The sequence below is a fragment of the Triticum aestivum genome, chromosome 7D (assembly GCF_018294505.1).
Source record: "Triticum aestivum cultivar Chinese Spring chromosome 7D, IWGSC CS RefSeq v2.1, whole genome shotgun sequence".
Classification (NCBI taxonomy): Eukaryota; Viridiplantae; Streptophyta; class Magnoliopsida; order Poales; family Poaceae; genus Triticum; species Triticum aestivum.
Genome location: NC_057814.1, coordinates 414,160,156 through 414,172,608, shown reverse-complemented (window position 1 = coordinate 414,172,608; position 12,453 = coordinate 414,160,156). Strand labels below are relative to the sequence as shown.

Genomic DNA, 12,453 nt, shown 5'->3' with positions numbered 1-12,453 from the left:
GACCCACTGGTCAGGTTGACCAGACAACCCCTGTTGACTGTTGACGTCAGCATGACATCATGCTGATGTCATAAATCCAATTTCGAATTAAATTAAATAATTAATTAAATTTCAGAAATTAACAAATTCTTTTGAAAATCATATCTTTTAATCCGTAACTCGGATGGAAAAACTTTGTATATGAAAGTTGCTCAGAACGACGAGACGAATCCGGATACGCAGCCCGTTCGTCTACCACACATCTCTAGCATAGCAAACTCGCAACTTTCCCCCTCCGGTTCATCTGTCCAAAAACGCGAAACACCGGGAATACTTTCCCGGATGTTTTCCCCCTTCGCCGGCATCGCCTAGTACCACGTTAGGGCATACCTAGCACCGCGTATTGCCTCGTTATGTTTTGCGATGCTTTGTTTGCTCCGTATTTACTGTTTCTTCCCCCTCTTCTTCTTCGGTAGACCCCGAGACCGACGCAGCTACTACCCAGTACGACTACGGTGTTGACGACCCCTCCTTTTCGGCTGAGCTTCCAGGCAAGCCCCCCCTTGATCACTAGATATCGCCTATTCTTCTCTATACTGCTTGCATTAGAGTAGTGTAGCATGTTACTGCTTTCCGTTAATCCTATCCTGATGCATAGCCTGTCATTGTTGCTACAGTTGTTACCCTTACCTGCTATCCTACTGCTTAGTATAGGATGCTAGTGTTCCATCAGTGGCCCTACACTCTTGTCCGTCTGCCATGCTATACTACTGGGCCGTGATCACTTTGGGAGGTGATCACGGGTATATACTATATACTTTATATACATGACACATGTGGTGACTAAAGTCGGGTCGGCTCGTTGAGTACCCGCAAGTGATTCTGATGAGGGGGCTGAAAGGATAGGTGGCTCCATCTCGGTAGAGGTGGGCCTGGGTTCCTGACGGCCCCCGACTGTTACTTTGTGGCGGAGCGACAGGGCAGGTTGAGACCACCTAGGAGAGAGGTGGGCCTGGCCCTGGTCGGCGTTCGCGGATACTTAACACGCTTAACGAGATCTTGGTATTTGATCTGAGGCCGGCCATTTGGTCTATACGCACTAACCAACTACGCGGGAACAGTTATGGGCACTCGGCGTCGTGGTATCAGCCGAAGCTCTTTTTGACATCAGCGACGGAGCGACGCGCGCCGGATTGGACTGGAACGCCTTCTAGGCTAGGTCTGCTTCCGGCCGCCCTCGCAACGTGCAGGTGTGCAATGGGCGATGGGCCCAGAGCCCTGCGCGCATAGGATTTAGACCGGCGTGCTGACCTCTCTATTGAGCCTAGGTGGGCTGCGACGTGTTGATCTTCCGAGGCCGGGCATGACCCAGGAAAGTGTGTCCGGCCAAATGGGATCGAGCGTGTTGGGTTATGTGGTGCACCCCTGCAGGGAAGTTTATCTATTCGAATAGCCGTGTCCCTCAGTAAAAGGACGACCCGGAGTTGTACCTTAACCTTATGACAACTAGAACTGGATACTTAATAAAACACACCCTTCCAAGTGCCAGATACAACCCGGTGATCGCTCTCTAACAGGGCGACGAGGAGGGGATCGCCGGCTAGGATTATGCTATGCGATGCTACTTGGTGAACTTACCATCTACTCTCTTATACATGCTGCAAGATGGAGGTGGCCAGAAGCGTAGTCTTCGACAGGATTAGCTATCCCCCCCTTATTCTGGCATTCAGCAGTTCAGTCTACCGATATGGCCCTTTACACATATACCCATGCATATGTAGTGTAGATCCTTGCTTGCGAGTACTTTGGATGAGTACTCACAGTTGCTTTTCTCCCTCTTTTCCCCCTTTCCCTTCTACCTGGTTGTCGCAACCAGATGCTGGAGCCCAGGAGCTTGACGCCACCGTCGACGACGACTCCTGCTACACTGGAGGTGCCTACTACTACGTGCAGGCCGCTAACGACGATCAGGAGTGGTTTAAGAGGGTCCCAGGCAAGAGGCCTTGCCTTTTCAATCGTTGCTACTTTTATGCTAGCCTTCTTAAGGCAAACTTGTTTAACTTATGTTTGTACTCAGATATTGTTGCTTCCGCTGACTCTTGTGTTTTCGAGCTTTTGTATTCGAGCCTTCGAGGCCCCTGGCTTGTAATATAAAGCTTGTTTTGTTTTAATTTGTGTCTAGAGTTGTGTTGTGATATCTTCCCGTGAGTCCTCGATCTTGATCGTACACATTTGCGTGTATGATTAGTGTACGATTGAATCGGAGGCGTCACATGGGCGAAGCCCAAATTGAGCGCCGCCGGTACCCCCCTCATCTACCTGCCTCCCCTCGCTATTGTCGTTCGAGGCCGTCGGGCTAAGCCCGGGGTGGTGGACAGTGGCGCGGGGCATCTCTACAACGGTGGGATCTCATGATGGTGGATGCAAGCCTCTCGTTCGGCATGACGGCTTCTGCATGAGGCGGCCTCGAGGTTGCGCCAAGATCCGGCCGGGGGCTCTACATTGGCTGCTTGGGCGGGGTGGCAGCTCCCCTCATCCCTATGGAGCTCGTCCCCTCATGCTGCTCCGGCCAGCATCTGGTGCCATCTGGCTTTGCTGCTATGGCAACTCCAGATCCAGACGGCTGTGGCCGGATTCGGGCCCTCCCGCATCGGCTGGGTGGCTGGCGGCAGCAGACTATGGCTCGTTCTGGCTGGTGCGGGTTAGGGTGGCCGCCCTCCCTCCTGGCTCTGGTGCTTCTCAACGGCTATTGGTGGCTGCGGGTTGGGTAGTGTTGAGCGAGGAGGAAGCCGGGGCCGCGGCCCCGGGCTGCGGTCCAGGCGTCTTGGTCGTGGTGGTGGCCGGGATTGGCTCATCCGGCGGATCTCCATCCAGTTGCAGTCCCGGCATGTGCACGGGCATCTCACTCACAGCTTGAGGCGCGGTTGTGAGTGCTGACGCGGTTGAGCTCGATGGTCAATGATGGATGGTGCAAGGCGCAACGGGAATGGCTGCGACGATCTCCACGCTCTTGAGTAGTCCAGTTCTGCAAGCATTTGTAGGGATGAGTGAGTTTCGGGCGAAAGCCTTGACCTGACTCTATTAGTGACGTTGACGGCGGCGCTTTCAGGCGTGGTTTACCTCCTTGAGGCGTCATCGTGGTACTCCTCTTCCTTTATAATGGGCTTGGGCTCTCTGGGTGAAACCAAAGCTTCAGATTTTTTGGAGCGAGCCACGACGACGTCGTCGTTTCCCCCTTGGGCGCGTTGCTTGGGAGAGCTAGCTTGTGCTTGGTGCGCCTGGTTTTCTCCTATGTCGGGTTTGGTGGATGCCGGGGTAGTGGCCATGGAGGTTGATGTGCGCCGAGGTGGCGTGGCTCCATGGGGAGGGCAGCAGCTTGGCCTTTGCTTGGGTGGCAATCTGGGGCCACTAGGGTGGTAGGTTTTTCGGCTCGATCGACTCGCCCCAACGGGGGCGGTTGGGCGGTTTGTTGGGGCGACGGCGCCGAATGTGGTGCGACGTTCATGGTTTGCGTGCGGATGTTCTGAGTAGCGTGGGCTGCGAGCATCCGGGTCATGCGATGTCGCAGCTCGAGAGCGAGTAGTGGTATGTCGGGGCGGCGGCCCTGGATGTGATGCGGCGTTCGAGGTCTGTGTGTGCAGTTGCCCTGTGCAGCATGGGTTGTGGGCATCTGGGTCATGCTGCATTGTAACTCGAGTGCGGGCGGTGGCATGTCGGGGCGGCGACCCGAGCTCTCGGTGGCACCAAGAGCGTTTGACATCGTGTCGTGTGGGCGATGAGGTTGTTCTCGACGTTAGTGTTGGCGTCAAGGCTTCTGTGGAGGATGCGAGAGCGATGTCGGAGACGCACCAACGGCTGCGGTAGTCGGTTCTTCTCAGGCGCGTCCATAGGATTGCTTTGGCTGGTTTGTTGATGCAAAGTCAAAGTTGCTACAGTGGGCCCGGTGGCGTACGATGAAGGACAACAGTGAAGGAAATAAGCCCTAGAGGCAATAATAAAGTTGCTATTTTATATTTCCTTATTCATAATAAAATTTTATTATCCATGCTAGAATTGTATTGATCGGAAACCTAAATACATGTGTGAATACATAAACAAACACCGTGTCCCTAGTGAGCCTCTACTTGACTAGCTCGTTGATCAAAGATGGTTAAGGTTTTCTAACCATGGACATGAGTTGTCATTTCATAACAGGATCACATCATTAGGAGAATGATGTGATGGATAAGACCCTTCCGTTAGCTTAGCATAATGATCGTTCAGTTTTGTTGCTATTCCTTTCTTCATGTCAAATACATATTCCTTCGGCTATGAGATTATGCAACTCCCGGATACCGGAGGAATGCCTTGTGTGCTATCAAATGTCATAACGTAACTGGGTGATTATAAAGATGATCTACAAGTATCTCCAAAGGTGTTTGTTGGGTTATCATAGATTGAGATTAGGATTTGTCACTCCGAGTATCGGAGAGGTATCTTTGGGCCCTCTCGGTAATACACATCATAAGCTTGCAAGCATACAACTAAGGAGTTAGTCATGAGGTGATGTATTACAAAACGAGTAAAGAGACTTGCCGGTAACGAGATTGAACTAGGTATGAAGATACTGACGATCGAATCTCGGGCAAGTAACATACCGATAGACAAAGGGAATTACGTATGTTGTTATAAGGTTCGACCGATAAAGATCTTTGTAGAATATGTAGGAGCCAATATGGGCATCTAGGTTCCGCTATTGGTTATTGACCAGAGAGGTGTCTCGGTCATGTCTACATAGTTCTCGAACCCGTAGGGTCCGCACGCTTAACGTTCGTTGACGATATAGTACTATATGAGTTATGTATGTTGGTGACGGAATGTTGTTTGGAGTCCCGGATGAGATCACGGACATGACGAGGAGCTCCGGAATGGTCCGGAGGTAAAGATTGATATATAGGATGATATGGTTCCGCCAAGAGGTAATGCCCACGAGGCTTTAGGTCGGCGCAAAAGGAGTTTTGCGGAGGCCGGGGGGCCAAACGCCGGAGACCCTGGCGTGTGGCCCTGGGCCAGACGCCGAGGCCCATGGCGTCTGGTCCTGGAAGTCCGAGAAGGACTCTTCCTTGCGGGCAAAACCGACTTTGAGCAGACTTTTGCTCCAAGTTTCGACCCCAAGGCTCAACATATAAATAGAGGGGCAGGGCTAGCACCCCAGACACATCAAAATTCACCAAGCCGTGTGTCGGCAACCCCATCCCCTCTAGTTTATCCTCCGTCTAGTTTCTGTAGTGCTTGGCGAAGCCCTGCGGAGATTGCTCTTCATCACCAACCGTCACCACGCCATCGTGCTGCCGGAACTCATCTACTACTTCGCCCCTCTTGCTGGATCAAGAAGGCGAGGACGTCACCGAGCTGAACGTGTGCTGAACGCGGAGGTGTCGTACGTTCGGTACTTGATCGGGACGGATCGTGAAGGTGTAAGACTACATCAACCGTGTTGATAAACGCTTCCGCTTACGGTCTACGAGGGTACGTAGACACACTCTCCCCCTAGTTGCTATGCATCTCCATTGATAGATCATTGCCTGTGCGTAGAAATTCTTTTGTTTTCCATGCAACGATTCCCAACAAGCATGTGGTTCGTTCGGTGATCTTCTGCGCACTAGCCACGCCTAGTTCTCCTTTGCAGTTCTCAGTCAGAGTCAAAGTTGTGTTGTATAGTCGTGGGTGGCTGAGTCCTGGCCCAAATCTTCATATAGCTCCACACAATCTCTACAAAGTGGGTTGAGTCGACAATCGTCTACGGCGAAGTCAGAGTTGTTTGTTCAGAGTTTAGGGAAGACATTGACGCCTCTAGGGGAGGAGTGATGATGATGACACCTGCGTGCTGTCTCGTCGAGGCCCTCTTTGGAGTGGTGTGTGTAGAGTATCTTAGATGTGCCGCTCAGCGGTTGTGATGTTTTTCGTCTGGTTTTCCATAACTAACAGGAAAATTTGGTTCCCTAATTATCCGAGCAACTCTTTTCTTCTTAATGAATGCAGGAATACCGCCATTTCGAAGAACGAGCAAACCCCTGACAATAGTTCTCGCAATTTCGAACATGTCCCTGCCATGTTAATCACAATACTATGTCTCCCCCACTCTCTTCTATACTCGCAAATAAGCGGTTAGGGAGAGGCAGTTTTCCACATAGTGTGTGCTGGCGAGGCCAGGGCTACCCCATCTCCATTTGCCACTCGTGAGAGGGGAGGGGGCGGGATCCCAGTTCTCTCTTGGCTTGTAAATAGTCATAGGGGGTAGTGTGTTCTGCTGCACTATTGGTGGGAGCAGTGCACGGGAGAATAATCCGCAACAGCTCCATTCCCACGCCGGTGACGTCTCAGAGTTGTATGCCATGTCTGCTCGTCGATCCTTCAGATCGGCGGTGTTAGGTTTCCCAGTCGACGTCGGCAAGACAACGACGATGACATCTCCACTGGAAATTTGTGTCTTTGTGTTTCATCCCCGTTGAAGTGTTGTTGTTCCCTCCAACAACGTTGAGGAGTAGGATGACATTGTACAGGAGGTGGTTGGCGGTTACTAACTTTAGTGGTGGCGTCGTGTGCGGAACAAGATGGCCCGACTAGAACAAGGGAAGATGTATGTAGATGTAGGATTTGGTAATCTTCCTCGATGGTGTTGATGTGAAGTTACGAATCCGAGGTCGGGATGGCACGGGACTGACCCCAGTTGACATGCCACAACGTTATGTGCCCTGCCGCTTGCGGCATGCCTGATCTTTTAGTTCACAAAGCCCCGACAACAATGGTGCCTCCCTAGCTATGGCAATGATGGAGGCCTTTCTCCTCTATCTCCGGCGAGCATCTTGACGGTGTTGGAGGTTGGCAGTTTTGACATGTGCAAGAAGCCCTTGGGTGTATTTTTGTTTCTTTTAGGCTCTGTTGTGCAAGGTTTTTCAAAATAGTTGTCTTGTTTCTGTGTTTTTTTTTTCATATATGTGTGTTCCGAATGCATGCTTACCTAAAAAATTGAACGAAAATTTATTTGGCTGACGTGTATTTTGAACGTTTTTCTAGCAGTTTTAGTTGTATTTCTTCATAGCAACATGACATTTTTTCTGGGAGAATGATAGTCTCGAGTCTTCTTTTGAGAAAATGCCGTGTTGGTCTAAAGAAACTGCCAATTGCGAACCTGCCGTGCCGAGAATCGCCTGCTTTCGCACTTGGCGTAAAACCTGAAGGCGCCTTCACCTGAAATCCTGAAAGCTATGCTCTGCGGTGTTTCTGCCGCTAGAACAAGTTCCCCCAAGATCCAGTAGGAGGAGCATGGCAGAAGCGGCGGCCGTCGGCCGTCCTCGCCTCCCTGAGGAGATCGTCACCTGGGAGATTCTCATCCGCCTGCCGCCGAAGCCACTCGTCCGCTGCCGCGCCGTCTGCCGCTCCTGGCACCGCCGCCTCACCTCCGACGCCAAATTCCTCCTCGCCCACCACCGCCGCCAGCCCTCGCTCCCTCTCGTCACCACCGGAGAAACCCATGAGAGAAGGATCGACGCCCTGGACCACCGCACCCGCGAGCGGCGCCCTGTCGCGCGGGCGGCCACCGCCGAGGACCTCGACGTGCTCGCCTCCTGCGACGGCCTCCTCATCCTCGTCGCCTACGGCGGCCTCCACATCTGCAACCCGGCGACTCGCCAGCGCGCTCCTCTCCCGCTGCTTCACGCCGCCTGCATCTCCGGGCTGTACCCTCACCGCCCATCGGGGTCGTACCGAGTGCTGTGCTGCTTGAAGAGAGCCGAGGACGACCGTGCCGTGTACCACGTGCACACCGTCGGATCCGACGAGCTCAGGTGCGTCGGGCAGCCTCTCGATCCGTGGGCGTCCGGGCATCAGGTGCATGCGCTGCCGATGATGCTCTCTTGGCACCCGCTCGTGCTGGCAGACGGCAGATTTTACTGGCACCCCGTGCATTTGCCTGGTGGCAGCGGCAAGGTCAACGACATGCTGGTGTTCGACACCGTGGCCGAGTCTTTCCAGCATATGATTTCCCCCGTTGAGGGCCCCCTTCTTGAGCTGTTTGAGATGAATGACACCCTTGGATTGTATGCCTTCCGTGGTGGCACAGCTGATCTTTGGGTGCTGCAGGATCACCACAGCTGGGCCTGGTCAATGAAGCACCGGATCAAATTGCAGGTGGTGGCCTTCTCTCTAGTGCCGGACATCCAAGGAGATTTGCTCCTCCTTTCTCGAAAGGGGAAGACAGGCATTCGGTGGCAATATCTGCAGTATATTTCTGGTGCCGATGGCAGTTTGTCCACACGGTATGAATGGAGCGTGTTTCTGAATCTTAAGAAACATAGGTTCAGAGAAAGCCTTGTTCCGCATTCCTTCTTCTTGATGGATGGCAATAATGATGGTGGTGTGGATGAAAAGCCGTTGTTCGACGGGTTGTCAACTGTGGCGGTGCTTCCTGATGATAATTCTGAGCTTCACTACGGAACCCGTGATGGACAAGTCCGGTGAATCATCGCAGGAGTGAGTCACTCTTGATGATTTTGAATTCTCCTCATTTCTTAGTAGTATGTTTTTGCTATCTAAGTTTAGAAGGTTCAAGGTATCTGATAAAGCAAAGATGAGTAACCTGATACCATGCCTCAAGTTTTCGGTGCTTCCCATCAACACATTATTTGTGTTTCCCATCAACACATGATTGGCATGCAGAATAAAGTGCTTATGGGGCTTATTTAGTTTCTGTGCTATAAACTTTGTAATAGGCTCTGCCAATTTCGCTGCTGACTTGTGTACGAAGGAGGCAACATTAGCTAGGGCCGCTTTGTTTCTCTACAGGTCTTTGTATGTACTTCAGTGGTTGGATTTCTTCATGTTGTCCATTATTGGCGTGAGCTACCGTGGTGCAATGACGACAAGTTTAGTTGCAGCTTTGGCGAGATTTGGAGGCATATAGTCATAGTCATAGTCTCCCTTTTGTTTGGGGTAGTTTTCGTATCTGTGGGTTCAATTTCCCTATATCTGATTGTATCCAGTGTTCTATTGATCTAATATAAATGAGATGCAATTTCAAAAAATAATGCTAGGGTCACTTTGTTATAGGATTCATGGTTACTAGTAGCTGCCTTTCTTACGTGCTGTTTACAGCATGTCTGTAGCCTGATTAATCAATGAAAGAGGAAAGCACTTGAGCTCAAAAACAAAATGGTTATGTTATGCCCTTGTAGATTTGTGGTCTTCTATTTGTAACTCGTATATCTGGTAATCAATTGATGATGTATTGAGATTTTGATAAACAACCTTTTTATCTATTGCTGATACTTTCAGTGTAAACTTATTTACCTGGCCTTCTTCCTGTAGGCCTTCTCAAAGTGAATGGTAGCAGTAAGATGGCAAGATTACATGACGATGGAAATACATTTCTCCCCCATCTTGACACCACTTCTTGTTTTGTTAATCTTGATACACTGCTTGCGTGTGTAGACACATCCTAGAAACGTTCCAGAAATTTTTATCTATAGGATCATGTATGGTATATGCCAGGTACTCCCTTCGTCTCATAATGTAAGACGTTTTTGCAAACTAACATAGCTTGCAAAAACCTAGCTAATGTTGCCTCCTTCGTACCAAAGTATCTACCATGCCAAAAAAAAATTGGATTTTTTTGAATTTTTATAGTATTTGTTTTGATTTTTTTATTCAGCACAGGTGCAGATGCTCCTGGGAGCCAAAATGCCTCACTCTGCAAAAACATCTTATATTGTGGGACGGAGGGTGCAAAAACGTGTTATATTATGGGACTGAGGAAGTACCATTTTATCACTTCAGAAATAGATCTCTCAGAAGCTCTTTTCCAATCCTTTTTGTTACACAAAGAAAGATGTTTTGGGGATAGATCTAGTGACAATCTTACCTCTTTAAGTTGATGAATGAAGATTAGGTTAAAACACATAGAATCAATAGCAAAGGAACCCGAGGACAGTCCAGCCCTTGTTCTCAGTCCTCTTGGGTTCAACTCTCTCATCTTGGATTATCTGCACGCATTCCAAAAATAATTTGAAGTTCTAGCTTTGTTCTAAGTCAAACTTCTTTAAATTTTAACAAATTTTATAAAAACAATGAATCGATGTTTACAACAACAAATTAGCTTCGTTAAATCCAACATGATTTTCCCCCTTCAAAATATAGCTATCTGATGGTGTAGGTGTTGATTTTCTTTTTACTCCCTCTCTTCCAGTTTAGAGTGCTCAAATCTGAAATCTCATCAATGAAGATAGATTGTGAGTGGATGACATGAGTTTGGTGGATACAAAACTGCCCAATGAAATATTCTCCACATATTCAACTCCCGAAGCAATAAGTGCATCACCCTTCTTCTCATTGGACTTGCATGGTGCATGTAGAAATACATGCATGACCACTAATTCCCTCACTCTCATTAAATGTGGCGTGAGACTCAAAACTCTTTAACATTGGACTCAAAGTGAGCCTAAGGTGGTGTTTGGTTCTCTAGTCCTATGACTTTTTCTAGTCCCTGGGACTTTTTGAAAAAGACTTTCAAGGAGGTGCTTCTAAGGACTTTTAGCAAAAAGTCCCAAAAAAGTCCCACCCTGTTTGGTTTGCTAGGGACTTTTTCTAGTCCCAACACAAAAAAGTCCCTGGAACCAAACACCCCCTAAGGCTAGCCATAGTGGGGGTAATTTAGGTAGTAACTTAACACATCCCGAGATAATTTTGCTTATGTGGCAAGTATTTAAGGAGGAAAAAGGTGCTTGTGGTAACATAATATGTTACTGTAACATAGCGCTTCTTGAGGCAAAATGAGTCTATGAGCTAATAAATGAAGCAATTTATGACACTACTACTATGTTATTTTGCACTATGAAGGTAGTAACTTAGACTAGTGTCATATGCATGACACTAGTGTAAGTTACTCCCCACTATGACCAGCCTAATATAATGAAAATCTGAATCTTTTGAGATGAACCCTTTAAACCGGAAAGAAGAGGTAATAAATTAGTAAATGTGTATGTGCAATGCACGTTGATATTAGACTACTATTAATTGCACATGGATATTAGGTATGATATTATTTGCATATTAATTATGTAATTAATGATGGCATCGATATTTGAAATGTAATTAATTGCATGTTAAACATCGATATTTGACGTATGTATTGATGTACTCTGGGTCTTCGTGACCCTGACTTGTAATATAAAGATTTATGTTTATTTTGTGTCGTAGAGTTGTATTGTGATACTGACGTGAGTCATCGTCCGTGATCGCGCATGATGCATGTATGATTAGTACACGATTATAAACGGGGGCGTCACAGGCCAACTCCAACGCAAGACCCCAAACAGACGTCTGTTTTGTTTGAATTTTGTCCGTTTGGGTCGGGCAAAGAGGCGGCCATTTATACTTTTGCGCTGGTCGTGCGCCCAATGGGCGGACGCATCTGTTCCGCCACGGCCGGCTGGAGGCCCTATATGTATACATTTTTTGAAGTATACACATTGTAAATTTTTACAACCAAATAAATCAAACGTTGCAAATAGTTTTACAATCAAATAGTTCCACATCCGAATAAAAACACAATCAAAATAGTTTTACAACCCAATCAAAATTGTATTGAATACGTGGAAAGAAAATGAACGGATACATCTACTGGTTGTCAATGTGATTCCACATGTGCTCAACCAAGTCATTTTCGAGCTGCATATGAGTATGTCAATCACACATTTGATGATGGAATTGGATGAACTGTTCAAATGTTTGTCGGTTCTTGGTGCTCAGGCACAACATATTCACCCGGATATTCAAACCCTTGGTCATAGATGTTGTCATCACGCTCAGCCTCCACGATCATGTTGGCATAATCACACAAGTAGTTATCACCCTTCGAAGCTTCTCGGTGCTCCATGTCAGTGTAGGGTGTCGATATCCCATCGAGATTGAAGCACACCAAAAGCACGTTCCACGTCCTTCTTGGCACTTTCTTGTGCTCGAGCAAATCTCTGTTTCTTCTCTCCTTTGGGGTTGGATATTGTCTTCATAAGAGTTGACCATTGAGGATAAATACCGTCATCTAGGTAGTATCCCTTGTTGTGATGGTGGACATTGATCTCAAAGTTGTCCTCTGGGCAATGGTCTTTTGCAAGCCTTGCAAACACTAGAGAACACTAAATCACGTTGATATCGTTGTGAGAACCAGCCATGCCAAAGAAAGAGTGTCATATCCAAAGCTCTTGTGAGGCCACGACTTCTAGTATGACAGTGCAATTTTTGACATTCCTCTTGTACTGCCCCTACCAAGCACATGTACAGTTCTTCCACTTCCAGTGCATACAATCTATGCTCCCAAGCATTCCCGGAAAGCCTCTATCTGCATTGGTCAGCAACAACCCGGCTGTATCTGCGGCATAGGGCTCTCTCAAGTACTCAGGGTCAAACACTGCCACCACGACCTTGCAGAAACTGTACATT

General features: G+C 48.3%; 1 protein-coding gene across 1 annotated transcript; it reads left to right on the top strand.

Annotated features, from left to right (window-relative positions):
• Positions 1 to 7,165: 7,165 nt before the first annotated feature.
• LOC123168175 (F-box protein At5g49610) lies at positions 7,166 to 9,598 on the top strand. The gene is made up of 2 exons (XM_044586045.1): positions 7,166 to 8,490; positions 9,325 to 9,598. The coding sequence occupies exon 1, from the start codon at positions 7,285 to 7,287 to the stop codon at positions 8,476 to 8,478; it is 1,194 nt and encodes a 397-aa protein (XP_044441980.1). The 5' UTR covers positions 7,166 to 7,284; the 3' UTR covers positions 8,479 to 8,490; positions 9,325 to 9,598.
• The last annotated feature ends 2,855 nt before the right edge of the window (positions 9,599 to 12,453 follow it).